Raw genomic sequence first — 20,482 nt, 5'->3', positions numbered from 1 at the left:
TTCCTCCTCCTTGGGATGAATTTCTGCTGTGCCTCCTGAAACAAAAACCAAAGCCCTGCCATTGCTGTTACACTGTCTTCCCTGCTAGGCTCCCCTGCCAATCAATTAAGTGTTGCTGTGTCAATAAGTGCCGAAATGCTACTTATTTTTGATATGCATTAGATACTTACAAAGTATGCTAAGAGTTTATCATTTGCAAGTTCCAACCTTTTTGCATGATCTTTCTGGCCGCAGTGGAAGAAGCCTTTTTCCAAAATTACTTTGGACAGCTGCTTGTAAACTTGCAGAAAACAGTATACACTTAAGAATTATTGCTTGATGTGCATGTCAAAGTTGTTCTCATGAATTTAATATTAAGAACTAGTGTAACTATTTCAAAGCTTAGATGTTGGTTTTTGGCAGACCGCCATAATTAAAAATCAAGAAGTACAAAACTAGCTAGTTCCACTAAAATTGACAAACTACCAACAAAACCAAATGAATACGTTATTAAACCTTTTTATTATTTTTGTACCATTGTTATTTGATGTGTTTTCTATGGTATACTTTTTTCCCCTGAAACATTGCCCACAAATAAAGAATGCCTTCAAATGGATTTGAGTTCATTTTTCTAGTCGATCAATCCTACTCTATTTATCAATGTCAACTGGTCATTAATCAACTCTTATGTCCTGTCTCAATTACCCTTCCTGACAACCTGGTCCACCTTTAATTCTCCCATCTATGTCCATCCTAAATGTTTTTGGGCAGAATGGAACTTAGTAGTAGAGGAGAGAACAGCATGAAGGGGAGACAGCAAAGGAACAAAATGTAGACCAATGATTAGAGAGGAAGAGGAAAATGGGGATGTACTGGAGTGAAGTTGAAACATAGTGCCAAAGGAATGTTGGTAGAATGGAGGGGTAAGGGGGAAAGAGCGGCAGTTGACAAGATTGGAGAAGATGAGTGTCTGTATGAACTGGAATTGTTAGAAAAGAGCATAGCTATGGAAGGAGGGATAGGTCAATGGGATACAGCATACCTGTGGGTCTCGAAGGGACAGAGTGCCGTTGTTAATTAGGACAGTGAGGTTTGTATGTGGGAGAGTGGCTGGTGAAGTAACTGATGAGTGATTCCACTGTAAGTCAAAATATCACTGTATTTTCCTTCTTTAAAATTAAAAATCTGTTAATTGCGAACAATCAAAATGAACCAACATAATTTTTAATGTGCAATCCATTTATTTTCCATGAAGGCATGGCCCGGACCTCGCCACTTAGAAATGCACAGCCAATTTTATGCCTTTAACATTTGACTTACACCGCAAGTTTTCTAGTAGTTATGGATTGTTTTTCCTCAGTCCCAGTTGAAGGGACGCTTATATGTCTATCTTTTAAAGCACAATTCCGGTGTAACCACTTTTTACCTCCCCCAATTAGGGCCCATATGAATTGTCAGTTTTTGATGACTGCATATACTATGTTGCCAGTTATCTAGTTGGCATGCAAGTGAAGCAATGATTCTGGAGAGAAAAGACCAAGGTGGAAATGGAGAGCAGATGGTCATAACTGAGTAGACAATTCTGGGAATAGAGAGATTCTAGAGTTCCCCTTGACTACTTTACAGATCAGGAATCTTGGATACAAAACTTTCCAGCAGCAGATTTAATAAGATGTTTTGCAGTCAGTGATAGCTTGGATGATGCGTTTGACAAGGCAAATACATTTGTTCATCCCTTTTGATCTTGCCAAACCAGAGTTCCAAATGCCTATGCACAAAATAATTTTCTGACCTTTGCGGCACAAAAGTGGTTTGGAGTTGATTATAGCCATTTATTTCAATTTAAAGACAAGCTCTCTTTAATTTAGTTTGTTGCCATCATGGCATCACCGTTATGTTAGTGATTGGTCCAAGCTGAAGAATCACTGCTGCTGCAGTTTGGGCAATGTTATTCAATGATGAGGCTTTCTTTACTAGGAGAAAATATTGAAACTATAAACTAGAAGTGTTATCTCCTTGTAATGCAACTCTTAAATTAAACCAGAAGATTTGCTGTTCTACTTCATCCTGCGGCCATTCCAAATAGGTTTTTGTGTTCATCAGTTTCCGAAGTTTGCAGAATCTCTGAGGAATGGTCTCCTTTTGAATCGATTCCAACAGAACAAGTATAGCTGTATCATCGTTTTCATCAAATAGACGGAAATGGATATAGTCAAGCTCATACTTGCACCATTCACTTTGAACAAAATGTTGAGACAGAACAAACAGGGTTTTCCTGCTTTTCTCAATAGACTCGATAATGTTGTCAATAATCCACTTTCCTGGGATGAAATCACGCTTATGAAGGCAGAGTGTCAGAGGTGGATGAGCACTTTCTAACTCTCTTACCAGGAAGCTTTCCACCCACTCGGAGTCCATCTCACTGTACGAAACAAAGGCATCATAACAAACATCATTATTCCTCACTTTCTTTGGTTTCCTCTTTGCCTTCAGCCATGCCCATGTCATTTGGATATACCAGATCCAATTATACTTGTAGCACAGCATCCCACTAATTGCTATTGCCAAACATATGCCAGCACACAGTAAGGCTAGAGACAATGTTGTATGACAGTCAAAAAAAGAGCGCTTCGTATTTTGTACCACCATTCCCCTGAGAAACAGAGGTGAATCGCAGATGTAATTCTCTGTTTGGTCCAACAGTTGTATGGTTATGCCGTTATTCATATAAAACAGAAATTCACATGAACAAATGTAATTATTTTTCCCAGCCTCTAAAAATTGAAGCTTCTTAAACATCGTAATTTCTTCATCTGTGAGTGAGGTAAGTTTATTATTGCCAATCTTCAGAATTTCCATCTTTGGTAAGTAGCCATCACCTAGTAACATTTTAAACTTATTATTGGACACATTTAATTCTCTGAGCAAAGGGAGATTAACATCAAAACTGCAGAGGGCATTGTTACTTAAATCCAATACTTCAACATTTGGAGGGATGCATTCTTTTATATGTTTTATCTCACAGCTCGAAAGGTTCAGAAATTGTAGATTTTCTGACCATTTGCATGAAGTCATGTCATGAAACCTATTCTGACTCAAATCTAAATGGGTAAGCTTAGAAAGTGTGGATAATTTTGAGCTTGTTACATCCAGGTATTTCAAATCATTCTTTCTCAAAATAAGATAACGCACAGAAGGCCAAGCTCCTGAACAAACAGTTTCCCGCATACCACCATCTTTGAGCAAATTGTCAGTTAAATCAAGGAACTCGACATTTTTTAACATTTTGGATACAGTGCAGGGCATCAGGTGCATGGTTACCTTTGTAAGTTTAGCTATTTTAATGGATACAAGTAAAGAGCTAATACCTGAAAGATCATAAAATAAATAAAACTTTTTAATGGATATGTTACTTAATATTATTGAATGTAGAAAGTTGCTTCTTATGGATTTTTCAACTTTCCAATTTCCAGTTCCTGAAAGCTCACAATCTACCACGACTAGTTCAGACAATTTTGTATTTAGCATCGAATTCATAAAACTAAGCACGATACTATCACTAAGAGAATTATTTCTGAAGGTAAATTTACTCACTGCTGAATTGTTCACTGTGGGAAATATTGGATTGTCCGTTTTGTCAGGAAATACTAAGTCTCTCAGCTCGATGTGGGTGGTGGATCTTAACAAATCAGCAAGAATCTGCTGAGCTTGGTCTGGTTTATTCTGAAATATGTCGTGCAAACTCAAGGCAGCATGGCTTATATTTCTGAATGAACTGAAACTTCCATTCTGATACACAAGTAATTTCTCTGCTGTTACAATGAACTCCTCCAGCTGTGTAACTCCTACAAAATCATCTTCCTTGAGACGAGAAAGATAAGGGTTGCCAAATTCTAACGATCTGAGTTGTGTCAGATTTGAGAAAATTCTCCCTGGTCCCAAATCTGTGTAATTATTCCCTGTAATATTGAGAGATAGTAATTTGGAAAGATATTTAAACCAATTGGGTGACAGTTGAATCAGAAGATTATTTGACAAGTCAAGATACTCCAGTTCTGCGTTGTGCTGGAATGCCTGGTCAGCAATAGACTGGATTTGATTTGATCGCAGTACGAGTCCTTTCAATTTCACATATCTTATGAAATCAGTGTCGTTAATTTGTGAAATCTTGTTGTGAGACAGATCAAACCAAAGCACATTTTCCGATACATGTGGAATATTCTCTATCTTCAACGAAGAGCAGTTGCAGATGTTGTCAGAGTTGCATTTTTGACAGGCATTGTATAGGGGAGAGTTCCTTTCTAAGAAAACTGTTGGTATAAAAGTACATACAAGAAGAAGGATCCACAGAGAGGGAGCTTTCATTGTTCTTCTTCAGAGGCTCCTGAAATTTAAAAAAATTAAAACTTGAAATGCTGATCCAGCTACTCAGAACTGCAGAATTAGCAATGATAAGCTACAAATAATTTCAGTGATCTGACAAATCAAAATATGCCACTTACTGAAAAACTTCAAATTTAAACTGCGTTCATATTATTTTTCTAAATTAACACATTGCAATTGAAACCATGGCTTCCACCATGTCTTCTCTGGGTGGCTACATCCTGACCAGCCTCTCCCTCTAGTACTGCCTGCCGCTGGCATTATGATATCTATTTACTGTTCTGACGAGAGCTATACTTTGTCACATCTCTCCTCCTGCCCCTAAAGTTGCATGAATATTGGACTTTTGAGACCAATAGTCATCCTGCAATTGAACTTTGTGATGAAGGTGGGCAATGTAATGGGAATACATCTGTCCATGGATTTCACACGTTGAACTGTTGAGCAGTGAGAATTTTGACCCTTCCATTGTCCACAACTAGAGCACCTCGCAGGAAGGCAGGCCCTTCATCTCCACCTCCATGTTTCCCCTCACCCCTCTCTACATAACTTTCTGCCACCCCACCGACTCACTTTTGCCATCCCGAGCCGCCATGCAAGCTGCCATTCCCACAAAATTCAGGAAAAAAATCCAGATTTAAATGACCCACGAATCAAGTGCCGTCAGATTCGTGTGCGCCACTTGTTTCATCTTGAAGTCAGGATGTTAATAGAAAACATTTCATACTAATGAGTATATATGGCATGCACATATGTTGCAAGTGTGAGCCCACCACAGACCAATATGAGGCTCAACATGCTCCAAGCACGTTGCTGTCTTAATCTTGGCATTTAAACCCATGTCGGGGAATTAATATTTTGGGCTCCATCCTAATTCAGTCAGACTGCAAACTGAATTTCCTGTTTTTGAGGGCTTACTCTCTGCCCCCCCCCCCCCCCCCCCCTCCCCCCTGTGATTTGTAAGAATGCAGTTCCACACCTTCCTGAGCAACAAAGCAAAATAGTGCTCACTGTGGTCCCTGTAATTCCATCTATCCCTTTGGACATTAAGGGAAATTTTACATGGCCAATCCACCTAACCTGCACATCATTGGACTGTGGCAGGAAACCGGAGCACCCAGAGGAAACTGTGAGGCGTTGTGAGACAGCAGTGCTAACCATGGAGTTACTCAGTAAAGAACAAAGTCTATATAAGTGTTTTTTTAGTATCTGGGGACAGCACCTGCAGTGGAAGCAGTAAACTGGTGGCAGCGAATCAGGCAACTGTTATAGGTTTTCTGTTTTAGTAACAATTCCCCTTCTGTCTCCACAACTTGAAGGATCAAGCTGAAGGACTGCAAAACTCATTAGAACTGGGCACTAAGAGTTCAACAGACTGGGCGGGATTTAACTAAGTGGGAACTAAGTCCCATCGCGAAGACATTTAGCCGTGTGTTCCCCGGCCCTCACAGCGCCGAGAAACACATGCTATAAAACCCGACTTGCATTTGATAAGGGGCCAAAGTACAGAACGCATGTCCGAGTCCACACATAGCCCCATTTTCTACACTGAAGATCTCCGCTCGCCGGTTTGGTAATAATCCTGTAAATAGTATTGTACATATAGAAGGACACATTAGCAGGTATATCATGTTAATTGAAGCACAGTTAAATGTGTATATACATATGCCACATGAATTAAACGATAGTACAAATCATGGGCGGAATCGCCCGGGGCCGGCGTCAATCCCGCCCCCGCCGTGTCCCGAATTCTCCGCCCCCCTGAGATTCGGCGGGGGTGGGAATCGCGCCGGTCGGCTGGCCCCCCATGGCGATTCTCCGGCCCGCGATGGGCCGAAGTCCCGCCGCTAACAGGCCTCTCCCGCCGGCGTGGTTTAAACCACCAACCTGACCGGCGGGATTGGCAGCGCGGGCGGGCTCCGGGGTCCTGTGGGGGGGGGGGGGGGGGGACGCAGAGCGATCTGACCCTGGGGGGTGCCCCCACGGTGGCCTGGCCCGCGATCGGGGCCACCGATCGGCGGGCGGGCCTCTGCCGTGTGGGCACTCTTTTTCTTCCCCCTCCGCCATGAGCTTCACCATGGCAGAGGCGGAAGAGACCCCCTTCCCTGCGCATTCGGCGGTATGACGCAGCAGCCGCTGACGCACTGGCACATGCGCGGACTTACGCCAGCCGGTGAAGTCCTTTCGGCCCCGGCTGGTGTGGTACCAAAGGCCGTTCACGCCAGCCGGCAGAATGGGAACCACTCCGGCGCGGGCCTAGCCCCTCAATGTGAGGGCTTGGCCCCTAAAGGTGCGGAGAATTCCGCACCTATGGGGCGGCCGGACGCCGGAGTGGTTCACGCCACTCCGACACGCTGGGAGCCCCCGCCCCGCCGGGTAGGGGAGAATCCCGGCCCATGTTTCTGTGTAGAAATGTTAACATCTCCAAAGGAAGGGGAAATGTGGTGATATGCCTGTGAATAGAATTGTAGTTAGCAATGTGACCTCCAGCCAGCTGGTGATGTTAGACATCGGTCACGTGATGTGGGACACTCGCCAGTTGGTAGTAAGGTGTGCAACAGGACGGTCGTACAGAGGGAGTTCCAGGAGAGTTAATGGAAGTCAAATAGTAACCTAGTCTGTATAGTAATCTGTTTGTTATCTTTCCATGTGTTCATCAATAAATCATCATTCTTGTTAAGTCACCAAATGTTCTGTGTGCATCATTGCAACGGCAAGACCACAGAACACAACATGGTACCAGGTGTGTTGAACATTTAATAGTAACAGCAGAAAAGACGAGGTGCAAACTGGCCAAAGAATGAAAAACAGAAGATTCTTCCACCGATCTGGTGAACTACGCCCATTGTTGACTCAACGCAATAAACAACGGTGAAGTTTGAGATGGAATGTTTAAAGGCACCAGCCTCAAGTCTGGGTAACGTAGCCAAAACTGGTGTGTTTTGAAACAGCAGTTTAGGCTCTTATGTTCCAGCCCTAGGCCTGCAGGCACATCCTGACGAGAGGCGCATTGAATTGCTGCTCGTGGTTGCAGGTCCAGAAGCAATCAAAATCTACAATACCTTTGTTTTTGATAGCAAAGAGGAAAGCAAGAGATATGATGAGGTGATAAAGTACTTTGATTGGCTTGCTCTCCAAAAAAATGAAACATTTGAAAAACACATTTTTCGTACGCATACTCAGAACCAGGCAAATCTTTTGTCAGCTTTGTAATCGACTTGAGGCTGAAGGCCCAGTCCTTCAATTTCAGTAATCTAAAATCATCAATGATCCGCAAGGAAATAGTATTTGGCATATTGAATGATAAGCTCCTTGAGTTGCTGGGGAAGAAGACCTGTAGTTGTAAAATGCGATTAAGATTTGCCATGTGAAGGGCAGCACGGTGGCCTAGTGGTTAGCACAACCGCCTCACGGCGCTGAGGTCCCAGGTTCGATCCCGGCTCTGGGTCACTGTCCGTGTGGAGTTTGCACGTTCTCCCCGTGTCTGCGTGGGTTTCGCCCCCACAACCCAAAAATGTGCAGGGTAGGTGAATTGGCCACGCTAAATTGCCCCTTAATTGGAAAAAATAATTGGCTAATCTAAATATTTTTTTAAAAAAAATTAAAAAAAAAAAAAAAAAAAAAGATTTGCCATGTGAGTGAGTTGGTGCACAGCAGATCAGTACACTCAGTTTGAAACGTTTTGGCGCCAACATGGAAGACGATGTCAGGGCCATCAGCACTGTGACACAGTTCAATAAAAAAAGTAGTCTCGGTGCAAGCGGCTATTTTAAGTGGACGACTGGAGCTACCATCTTATGCCAGAAATATGGCAGCACACACGGCCATGTCCAGCATGTGGAAAAGTATGCTCCAGGTGTCCGTACAGTACAAATCATTTTGCAAAACAATGTTTTTTGCCTCCTGCATTAGGCCAAAGAGGGTCAATCAATGTAATTGATAAGATGCCCCTTGAAGAATTATTTTTCGTTGATCTAATTTCAACCAAGGACACAATGAGTCCGAATGTAAATGACCAGTTGGAATAACAGTGATGGTCCATCTGATACCGTTGAAAACAGATGGACAATTCCAGTGATGCTGAACCACACACTGATAAAATGCAAGCTCGACAGTCTGTGCAATTTGCACGGGCTGCGCGTTTCACCGAAAGTCGTAAATCAACCAAGACTGCTGATATACTAGATTGGGAATGAGAGTGAGACGCTGGGGAATGTGATCTCGAAGCATGGGTCCACAACAGAAGTCATATCATACCATTTTCCATTGTAGACCTGAAATGTGAGTCCTGAACCTAGTTGAGTGGCTGTACATCCCAGTCAGCGAAGCGACAGAAGATTGCTGTGAGTCGCAGCTCGATACAGAGACGCAATTATCCAATAAGATATGAGCGACAGTGAAAGTGGAGAAAGATCAACCACAGACAGATGGAGGATCCAAAGGAAAATGCAGAGTTCTGGTGAGCGGTCTTCAAACATGAGAATATGCTCAGTGACATGGTGAGCCCATCCTGCAGCATCTACAAGATGTGGCTGTAAATTTCTCAGATCCGGGACAGCCAGTCAGCTTCATTCTGGAGTTCGAGTTTGAATTGAATGAGTACTTCACAAATGAGATGCTCGTAAAGACATACCAGATGGAATCGTGGCCCGATGGGTCAGGCTTCTTCGTATTTGCAATCACAGGGTACACAGGCTGCCACATCGACTGGAAGAAAGGAGAAAATGTCACACTGAGAACCATGAAAAGGAAGCAGTCGCATAAGAGTTGGGCTACTCAGAGCAATTACGAAAACTGTACAAGATTACTCTTTTTTTCAACTTCTTCACTCCTGAGGTTCCAGAGCATGGATTGTTAGAAGGAAGCTCTGCAGAAAGACTCGCTGCTGATTTGAAAATAGGTCAATTCCTGCATGAACACACAATTTAATGAGCAGTGTAATACTTCACAGAAGACGATGATGATGAGTATGATGATATTGACTCCGATGATAAGGACTAAGATGATATTTATGAAGATAATGATTATGATGATATTTATGAAGATAATGATTATGATGATATTAACTCCGATATTTACGAAGACCATGAATATGATGAAGAAAGTAAAGGCTCGAAGGGTGAGCAGATGAGGATAACTATGAAACGCTAGTAAGATTGTTTGGCGAGAATGATGAGGTGATCGCAAGGGTCGTCCAGTCTGCGCAGGACACCGAGAAGGGATGCAACAGCAAAAAGCATCGCCTAAAGACATTTAAAAAGCTGGTGAAGCAGAAGCTCATGACGGAGGCATGGCCAGCAAGGATACTGGTTTTCAGGACGCATCGCTCCAAAAGGATAAGGCAGAAAAGACTGGCTCAGAAACCAGTCTTCCAGAAAGCTGACGAGCCCAGAAGATCAGCGGGGTGATCCTGTGGGCGATGCTCAAGGGACACATTTAGCAGGCATATCATGTTAATTGAAACACAGTTAATTCTGTGTATACATATGCCACATGAGTTAAACGATAATACAAATCATGTTTCTGTTTAGAAATTTTAACACCTCTGGAAGGGGGAATGTGATGATATGCCTGTGAATAGTATAATACGTAGTTAGCAATGTGACCTCCAACCAGCTGGTGATGTCAGACATCGGTCACGTGATGTGGGACCACTAGCCAGTTGGTAGTAAGGCATACAACAGGACAATCGCACAGAGGGTAGTTCCAGGAAATTTCACTGAAGTCAAATAGTAACCTAGTCTGTATAGTATTCTATTTGTTATATTTCTACGCGTTCATCAATAAATCATCATTCTAGTTAAGTCACCAAGTGTTCTGTGTGAATAATTGGAAATTGCAAAGACAGAACAGAACAGCCGGATCTCCTCAGTATTGCGAGAGATTGGGATGCCACTTGTAAATGGTGTCACGTTCTCTTAGGCCCCTGACGCGACCTCCCCCCCCCAAGCCCCAATGCACGATGGGAGGCTCCCCGCACTCACCCCGCACCGGAGCAATGACCTCCAGCCTGATCGCCAGCACAGAAAAAACACCATCCTGCCACCCTGACAGTGCGCATGCCAGTTGGCAGTGCCACCTGGGCACCTTGGTAGTGCCAGGCTGACACCCAGGCTGGCAGTGCCTGGGTGGCATCAGCAGTGCCTGGGTGGCATCAGCAGTGCCAGGACTACCCTGTCCAAAGGTCATGCACCTGGAGGCCTCCGATCCCCCAAGGTCTCAGAGACGAAGGATGTATATCCCATGCAACGGGTAACTCAGGAATTTGCCCATTAAAGTGACACTAGCTGTCTCGCTTTAATATGCAGATTTGCCTAAAAGTGATCCTGCCCACAATGGGTGGGATTTACGTTAGATCTCGCGAGGTATTGCGAACCGGGTAGATCCGAGCGGGGTCTATCAGCCCTGCTGCGCCACGGCGAGCTGTCTTTCGGGCATGGCCATTCGATTGCGCCCAGAGTTTAATGTTTGCAATGTTGCTCTTCCCTGTCTTTATCAATGGTCTATGAGAAGAGATTGGAACAACTGACTACATATTCACAGACATTAAAAATAATTGTACAGGCAGATTACAAGAGGGATCCAGGCGGGAGGCAGTGATCGGCAAATACCTTTGAAAGGCAGTGTTATTGACACATGTAGGGGGAATGCCAAGTATATTTACATCCTTCAGGGTTTTATGATTAAGGCCGAACAAGAAGGAACCTGTACATAATGTCTGAATGTCCATATCAGTTTGTTATTTTAAGTTTTTTATAAAAACATTTTTATTAAAGGCATTTTGCATGCACAAGTAGAAATATCAGAAAATCAGAAATCCACAGAAACAAAAAAACACAGGCGCACAGCAACCCCTGATACCATGCCCACAACTCTTCTCACCACCCCCCCCCCCAAAACAACTACAAAATCAGAAACAAACTCCTAAATCACCCACTGCTGATGCCTCAATTCACCTTCAAGAAATCAATAAAAGGCTTCCACCTCCGGGTGAACCCCTCTTCCACTCCTCGTAAGGTGAACTTGACCTTCTCCAAGTACAGGAATTCTGCCAGGTTGCTCGCCCACACCCCTACCTTTGGTGGTTCCGAGTCCCTCCCGACATAACATCCGAGAACCCCTGCCAGAACCCCCTCAGCTTTGGACACGCCCAGACCACGTGGATGTGATTCGTAGGCTCCCCGGACTCCTCCCACACCAATCCTGGAAAGAACCAGCTCATTAGTGCCACTGTAGCGTGGGCCCTATACATTACCTTAAGCTGGACGAGGCTTAACCTCGCACATGATAAGGATGCGTCCACCCTCCGCAGTGCTTTCGGCCCACACCTCCTCCCATTTGCGCTTGATCTCCCCCACCGGAGCGCCCTCCCTTTCTATCAACTCTCTATAAAAATCTGACACTTTCCCCTCCCTAATGTCATCCTCGGACAGCAGCTTATCTTGGAGCACTGGAGGCAGCAGCCCCGGGAAAGATGGCACCTCTCTCCTCACCAAGTCCCTCACCTGAAGGTACCTGAACCCATTCCCCTGAGGCAACTCGTATGTTTCCTCCAGCTCTTCCAGGCCTGCTAACGTTTTCCATACAAACAAGTCCCTGAAGTACTCTATCCCCATTTGATGCCACCCCGGAACCTTTCATACAGCCCCACCAGTACAAATCTATGATTATTGCATATTGGCGCCCACAGAGACTTGCCTTCCAACCCTAAGTGTTGACTACACTGTTTCCAAATTCACAATGCTGAGACCACTACCAGCCTCACGGAATACTGGACCAGCAAGGAGCGCCAACAACAGTGTCCTCTAACTTGGCCCCTTCATGACGTATCCTTCAGCCAAAATTCCACCAGCACATCTCCTGTCCCACCAGGGGCGACAACACTCTTGACCACTGCTACTCACAAATCAAGGGTGCCTGCCGTTCCATCCCCCGACCGCACTTTGGGAAATCGGATCATAAGACGGTGTTCCTTCTCCCGGCATACAAGCAGAAACTCAAGCGGGAGAATCCAGCAAAGAAGGTTGTGCAGTGCTGGTCCGAGGATACAGAAGAGCTCTTACGTGACTGCTTAGAGACAGTGGACTGGTCCATATTTAAGAACTCAGCGACCAACCAAAATGAGTATGCCACCACCGTCACAGACTTCATCAGCAAATGTGTGGATGACTGCGTGCCAAAGAAAGCAGTACGTACATTCCCCAACCGGAAACATGGCTCAATCATGAGATTGACTCCCTACTGAAGGACAGATCTGAGGTGTTCAAGTCAGACGACCCTGACCTATACAAGAAATCCAAGTACAACCACCGCAAAGCCATCCGAGATGCCAAGAGAGAATATCAAACCAAGCTTGAGTCACAGACAGACTCTCGCCGAGAGGACTAAACAACATAATGGGCTACAAAGCGAAGCCGAGCAGTAGCTCCGGTAGCAGCGCGCCCCTCCCCGATGAACTCAATGCATTCTATTCTCGTTTCGAGCAGGTAACCAACAATCCGCTGTCGAGTGCCCCGGCAGCTCAAAACTCACCCATACCCACCATCACAGCTTCCGAAGTCAGATCGGCCTTCCTGAAAGTGAACCCTCAGAAGGCGACGGTCCCGGACAGGATCCCTGGTCGTGTACTCAGAGTCTGCGCGGAGCAGCTGGCAGAGGTATTCGCGGACATCTTTAACCTGTCCCTACTCCACTGCGAGGTCCCCACCTGCTTCAAGAAGACCACCATTATACTGGTACCAAAGAAGAACCAGGCAACGTGCCTCAATGACTACTGTCCAGTGGTCCTGACTTCAGCCGTAATGGAGTGCTTCGAGAGGTTGATCATGAAGCGCATCACCTCCATACTCCCAGAACACCTTAATCCACTGCAATCTGCATACCATCGCAACCAGTCCACAGCAGACGCCATTTCCCTGGCCGTACACTCATTCCGAGAGCATCTCGACAACAAGGACTCCTACATCAGACTCCTATTTATTAACTACAGCTCCGCCTTCAACACCATAATCCCAGCCAAGCTCATATCAAAGCTCCAAAACCTAGGACTTGGCTCACCACTCTGCAACTGGATCCTCGATTTTCTGACCAACAGACCACAATCAGTAAGAATAAACAACAACACCTCCTCCACAATAGTCCTCAATACCGGGGCCCCGCAAGGCTGCGTGCTTAGCCCCCTACTCTACTCCCTGTACACACACAACTGCGTGGCAAAATTTGGTTCCAACTCCATCTACAGGTTTGCTGACGATACGACCATAGTGGGCCGGATCTCGAATGACGATGAGTCAGAATACAGGAGGGAGATAGAGAACCTAGTGGAGTGGTGCAGCGACAACATTCTCTCCCTCAATGCCAGCAAAACTAAAGAGCTGGTCATTGACTTCAGGAAGCAAAGTACTGTACACACCCCTGTCAGCATCAACGGGGCCGAGGTGGAGATGGTTAGCAGTTTCAAATTCCTCAGGATGCACATCTCCAAAAATCTGTCCTGGTCCACCCATGCGACGCTACCACCAAGAAAGCACAACAGTGCCTATACTTCCTCAGGAAACAAAGGAAATTTGGCATTTCCACATTAACCCTTACCATCTTTTAATGCACCATAGAAAGCATCCTATCTGGCTGCATCACAGCCTGGTATGGCAACTGCTCGGCCCAGGACCGCAAGAAACTTCAGAGAGTCGTGAACACCGCCCAGCCCATCACATGAACCTGCCTCCCATCCATTGACTCCATCTACACCTCCCGTTGTTAGGGGAAAGGGGGCTGCATAATCAAAGACCCCTCCCACCTGGCGTACTCACTCTTCCAACTTCTTCCATCGGGCAGGAGACACAGAAGTCTGACAACACGCACAAACAGACTCAAAAACAGCTTCTTCCCTGCTGTTACCAGACTCCTGAATGACCCTTCACCCGATGCCGGTGCTCATGTAGTTACATTGTATACCTTGTGTTGCCCTATTATGTATTTTCTTTTATTCCCTTTTCTTCCCATGTACTTGATGATCTGTTGAGCTGCTCGCAGAAAAATGTTTTTCACTGTACCTCAGTACACGTGACAATAAACAAATCCAAATCCGCTCCCATACTGATCCCTCCTCCACTGCCCATTTCCTAACCATTGTAATATTCGCAGCCCAGTAATAGTTCAAGCTTGGCAATGCCAGCCCCTCCCCCTCTCCAAAAACGCCTTTCTCAACCGTGGGGTCTTCCCTGCCCACGCAAACCCTGAAATTATCCCGTTCACCTTCCTAGAAACGACTTGGGAACAAATATGGGGAGGTTCTGGAGCACGAACAAGAACCTGGGCAGCACTGTAATTTTAACAGTCAGCATGCACCCAGCCAGTGTCAGCAGCAACACATCCCAATTCTTAAAATTCTATTCACAGTCGTGCCAAATTCAGTTTATGCAGTTGTGCCACACGTATCTCGAGATACAGAAAACTGGCCCCCACCACCCGGAACGGCAACTCCCCATTCCTCCTCTCCTGCCCTCTAGTGTTAATAGGGAACACCTTGCTTTTTCCCCATGTTCAATTTATACTCTGAAAAATGGCCAAATTTCCTCAGGATCTCCATGATTCTATCAAAGCTGCCCACCAGGTCCGAAATGTATAACAGAAGATCGACAACATACAACAAGACTCTGTGTTCGACCCCTCCCCACTCAAATCCCTCTTCAACCCCTCGACGCCCTAAGTGCCATTGCCAGCGGCTCTATTGCTAGAGCACAAAGCAGTGGAGAGAGCACCCCTGCCTCATGCACCAATTCAGCCCAAAGTACCCCAAACGCGTCCTGTTCGTCTGGACACTAGCCATTGGCGCCCTATACAGCAGCCGAACCCAATACGCCAAACCCAAACCAACCTAGCACCTCCAACAAATACACCCAGTCAGCCCGAGCAAAAGCCTCTCCGCATCCATTGCCATCACCACTTCGACCTACTGCCACTCCGAGGTCATCATAATGACATTGAGCAACCCTCATACATTTGACGACAGCTGTGGCCCCTTCACAAACCCTGCCTGGTCCTCCCCTAATACCCTGGCACACAATGCTGTATCCACGATACTAACACCTTTGCTAGCAACTTCACATCCATGTTTAGCAGTGAAATTGTGCAGTACGACCACACTGCTCTGGGTCCTTGCCTTTCTATAAGATCAGCGAAATGGACACCTGCAACAATGTGGAGGGCCATCCCCCCTTCTCCTTGACTCATTGTACACCTACTCTAGTAGAGGCCCCAGCTCCACACCAAATTTCTTGTAGAGCTTGAATGGAAACCCATCCGGCCCCGAGGCCTTCCCGCCTGCATCAAGCCTGAGCAGTCCATCACCTCCCTCAGCCCAACTGGGGCCCCCAACCACTGCACCTTCTCCTCCTCCACCCTTGGGAACTCCAGCCCATCCAAGAACTGCCTCATGCCTTCCTCACCAGATGGGGGCTCCGACTCATACAAACCTCTGTAGAAGTCCTCAAACACCACATTTACCCCTCTGGGTCCAGCATCACCTTGCCTCTCTCATCCCTCGCCCTTCTAATCTCCCTCGTCGCTGCCTCCTTCCTCAGTTGGTGCAACAACATCTTGCTCGCTTTTTCCCCATACTTGTACACTGGCCTACTGCAATTGCCCTACCGCCTTCCCCATAGTCACCAACCCAAACTCCATCTGGAGCCTCTGTCTCTCCTTTAGTAGCCCTTTCTCTGGTGCAACCGAATACCTCCAATCCTTAAAATCTCATCCACCAGCCTTGCTCTCTCCTCTCGCTCCACCTGCTCCCTTTGCTCCCAAATCATGATAAATTCACCCATAACTACTGCCAGAAGTGTCTCCCACAGCGTGGAGGCTGTGATCTCATCCGTGTCATCAAACTCCATGTGACCTTGGATGGCTGCCTGCACCCTTTAGCACACCCTCCTCTTCCGGCAACAAGCCCACATGTAACGTCCACTGGGTCCACTGTGCGTGTCCAGACCTAGAATCTTCAAAAACACCCACCTCATAAAGTCCATGTCCCAATTTGGGGCATCGACATTCACCAGAACCACTGGTGTCTCCTCCAGCTTCTCATTAACCATCACTCATCTGCCCCCAGGATCGGCTACAATATTGCCAACATCGAAAGCCACATTCTTGTCGACCTGCACTGCCACCTCCCTCGTCTTCATCTCCAACCCCGAGTGGAACACCTGCCCTACCCATCCCTTCCTCAGCCTCATCTGAAGCCTCCCAGCATTCGCCTTCAAACTCCTCAAGTGTGCAACAACACCCAACCATTTAACCGGTCCATTTAACCCCACATTTGCCATGTAACCAACTGGGTCGGCGGCTCCCCTTCCCCTGCCGATCAGCTTTCACCCCTCTTTAGTCAGCTCCCCGGTCCACGTCTCTCACTTTTCCAGACATGCCCCAAATTGTCCGCCACCATCCCTCCTTAACCAGGTGTGCCACACCCACATTAGCAACCCTTCCCATAACCAAACAAAAAACCAACCCATTCTTCCTCCCCCAATCTCTCATCCTGGCAATCCCTCATTTCACTCCCCTTACCTAGCCCAACCAGCTATCATAGTGGCCCCCGCCCGGGGCCTCTGACTACCCATCATTCCCCCCTACCCCAATCCGCCCTTCAACCCCAATTCCTCCAAACAAACATGCAAGGAAAAATAAAAGGCTCACTCACTCTCACCACAACCCCTGTCATAACCTTCTCCAATCCACCTATCCTGATTGCCCACATTTTATACATAACACCGCTCTAAGGTTCAATGTTCTCATACTCCTCCCAGTCCATAGTCTCTCATTAAGTCCTTTGCCTCCTCCGACGAGTCAAAATAGAACTCTTGGTTATGGTGCGTAACCCGCAGACGAGCGGGGTACAGAACCCCAAACTTCACGCCCTTCTAGCAGAGGGCAGTCTTGATCTGTTTGTACACGACCCTCCTCCTGGCCAACTCCACTTTCAGCTCATTCTCCTCCCAAATGCACTTCTTCGTCTGCCTCGCCGACATCAAAAGCATTTTCTTGTCAAGAAAACGAAGCAGCTTCACAACCATCACCCTTGGCGGCTCCCCCATCTGCAGCCTCCTCCTCAGCATCCTGTGTGCTCGATCCACTTCAAGAAGATGGTCAAAGACCCCCTCCCCATCAACTTCTCCAGCATGTTCAGAACGTACTTGGTGGCCTCCACTCCCTCGATGCCCTCAGGCATCGCCAGGATCCAAAGATTTTGTCTCCTGGAGCGGTTCTCGAGATCCTCCAGTTACTCCCACAGCCTTTTCTGACTGCTGGTTCCCATCCCCATCTCTGCCTCCAACGAGGTCAACCAATCCTCATGCTCTCCCCCATTGTCTCCTCCACCTTTTGAATCACCAGGCCCTGTGTCTCCTGCCTCTGCTCCATGCATTTAATTGGCATAGCGGCCCTACCCAGGGCCTCTGACTACCCATCATTCCCCCCTCCGAAGCAGCTCCAGTACCTTAGCCAGATCCTCTAAGGCCTCCTCTGCTGCTGGAAAACTTGCTGTTGAGAAATTCTCCCCCCACCCCGCACAATCATCGCCATCTTCTTCTGTTTCGCACCACAAATACTCTCTTGCTCAAGCTGCTGTCTCTTTCTCGTTGCACTTCTCGTCCGATTCACCAGTCCCACCAGAGAAGTTTTACATTCCTTCAGTGCTCATGCACCTTTTGCCATCCAATGCCACACAATTCGGGTGGGAAAGGACCAAAAAAAATCCACCTCAAGCGGGAGTCAGCAAATGTGCAACAACTCACTCCACGGCAGCCGCCGGTAGGCCTTGTGAGCCAGTAGGTCCGGGTGAAATGAAAAATACTAATATTTGTGTGCTGCCTTTAATAAGAATGTAGAATACTCAGTCCAGTCCAGTTTTAGTCTGCTGACATAGAAAAACTGTGGAAAATATTCGGAAAGAGCCAACTGACTGGATTGATAACTAGTTTAAATTTCTACAAAAGATTTAGACAGCTTTTGCATTTTCCACTCTTGTAAAACTGAGGCTTTGAATAATTTTGATTGCTGACTTTAAGTAATGAAAAGATTATATTGGTACCATTTGGATGAGCTGTTTGATTTGGATGGGTTAAGAAGGGCCAGAGAACACTAAAGTAAGCTGCACAAGCAGATAGCTAGGTGAAATGCTACATGGCATTTCCTTTCACAGAACCTATGGGAGAAGTTACCAGTTCATGCATTGAGCATGGATGTGCTCCTGGTTGCAGCTGACATAACCTGCATATGGAGGATCAGTAGGTGTTGGTGGTCTTTGTCCCCATGGTTTCTTGGAACTTGTTTAATCATCCCGGTCAGCAGCTCTTCGGTTGACAGGCACTGCTGGTAAACGCGAGGTCTCGTGCGGCACCACCTTTGAGCCTTCTCCTCCGCTTGTTGGGTGGCCTACTCTCTATCTGGGCGGCTGCCCCTTATTCCTCTAGGGCACGCTCCGCTGCTGCAGCTTTCTTCTCCTCGAGCAGTGCCAGCTCGTACAGCTGCAGGGCATCCCCAGAGCTGCAGCGACTAGGAGGAAGACTACTGTCGTAATCCACGGGAGGCAGGAGTTCCGTCACCACACCAATATTTATTTACAATAACGATATTACAGGGGCAGCTACAAACAGTGCTGCTAGCAGTCCAGTCAACTTAAGACTGGCTCACAAAACCTACACAGGTGCTTATATGGGCCCCCTCAATGAGCTATCATTGAGGGAGCTCATACTCCAATTGGCCAACCAATAAAGCCAATTGGAGTTCATTACAACTACCATTGCTGGTTGAATTCTAATATGCATTGTCTGCAGGGGTAAAAGACAGACACGTTAACATGGTGCGTATCCCCGTGCCGAACCGGGTCCAATGGCCTTCACGGTGGCCCCGGCTGACACTGCGGACCCTGCACCCTCATGTCGACCCCCCCCCAATCACTGCACCCCTGGCCCCGTTGCTGCCCAGCACCTTAGGGACTCTGGCCCTGGTGCCCGTCCCTGCTGTCAGAGGTACTGTCAGCTTGCGTTGCCTTGTCAGTGGTATACTCCACGGCCCCCGTCCGGCACCCCCATAGGGGCTACAGTGGGCGTTGCCCTGGGTGGGCTGCCTGATGCCTCACTGGCGGGTGGCGGCCGGTTGGGTGGTGGGTATAGTGGAGGGTGGAGTGCGGGGGTGGGGGCACCTATATGGCCGGTGTCACTCTGCAGAACCAGGGGCCAAAGGTGGGTGGTCAGTAAGGTGCGCAATAAGATGGGTGCCCTGCAGGCCGTGGCAATAGCGGTCCATGCCTGGACACTGCCCAAGGCCCATCGGGTGTCAACCCAGCCACATGGGCCATTCCACCCCCCCCCCCCACCCCCCCCCTCCCTCCGCGCCCCCCCCCCCCCCCCTCCCTCCTCAACCAAAGTCCTGGCAGAGACCCAACCCCAGCCAGCCCGACCAGTGGCAGGACCGGCAGTCCATGGCCACGTTTTCCGTGCCCTGCCTCCTCTCTCCCACAACAGCCAGGCGCTGGTTTCACGATTTTTAAAAGCACAAGTGAACTGTGTCACCGGGAATTCGGCTCATTGGAGGCTGAGAATTGTGGAGGCCCCAGAGAATACCAGGTCGTGCCGGCTAATGATATGCCAACAGCAGCTACTGTACGTGCATCCTGGAACACATTGCTGCTGGCGAGGTGACAGAGAATTGCGATTTGCCATGATACCGGGGCCCATTGCGATTTTGGCGCCGGAACCTATTCTCTGCTCAATCAGATTTCCCGATTCCGGTGTCGGCTGAAGGAGAATCCCGCCCCATACATTTCAATAGACAGTAAAAGTAAGACATTAATTTTAGGGCACAAGATATATGTGAATGTTAAAGTACATTGGTGCTTGTTTTTTTTTGAAAGTGTAAAATATGGAATACTTCACAAATATGTGTGTCATCCTTGCGCAGGGGCCATGCTAATATTTTCTGTATCATTCTAATTTTAGTATATGTGCTGCCGAAGATGGGTGGTGTAGCTCAGTGGGCTAGATAGCTGGTTTGTGATGCACAACAAGGCCAGCAGCGTCGGTTCAATTCCCGTACCAGCTGCGATTTCTGAATTCTCCCTCTG

The 20,482-nt window shown here is 47.1% G+C and overlaps 1 protein-coding gene and 1 non-coding gene across 3 annotated transcripts in view; both read right to left on the bottom strand.

The window, feature by feature from the left end:
• Window positions 1-251: 251 nt before the first annotated feature.
• Window positions 252-20,482, bottom strand: part of LOC119963232 (toll-like receptor 2) — a 79,813-nt gene continuing 59,582 nt past the window's right edge. For both annotated transcript variants that reach the window (XM_038792032.1, XM_038792031.1), the window contains exon 2: window positions 252-4,363. In XM_038792032.1, the coding sequence (XP_038647960.1) occupies window positions 1,972-4,344 (2,373 nt within the window). In that variant the 5' untranslated portion in view covers window positions 4,345-4,363 and the 3' untranslated portion in view covers window positions 252-1,971. The remainder of the gene's footprint in view (window positions 4,364-20,482) is intronic.
• On the bottom strand, window positions 20,275-20,376 carry LOC119964003. Its single transcript, XR_005460245.1, has one exon. It is a non-coding gene; the product is annotated as a U6 spliceosomal RNA (small nuclear RNA).

Source organism: Scyliorhinus canicula, chromosome 3 (genome assembly GCF_902713615.1).
Source record: "Scyliorhinus canicula chromosome 3, sScyCan1.1, whole genome shotgun sequence".
Lineage (NCBI taxonomy): Eukaryota > Metazoa > Chordata > Chondrichthyes > Carcharhiniformes > Scyliorhinidae > Scyliorhinus > Scyliorhinus canicula.
Note: the sequence above shows the minus strand (reverse complement) of the source record. Positions and strands in the feature narration are given on the sequence as shown.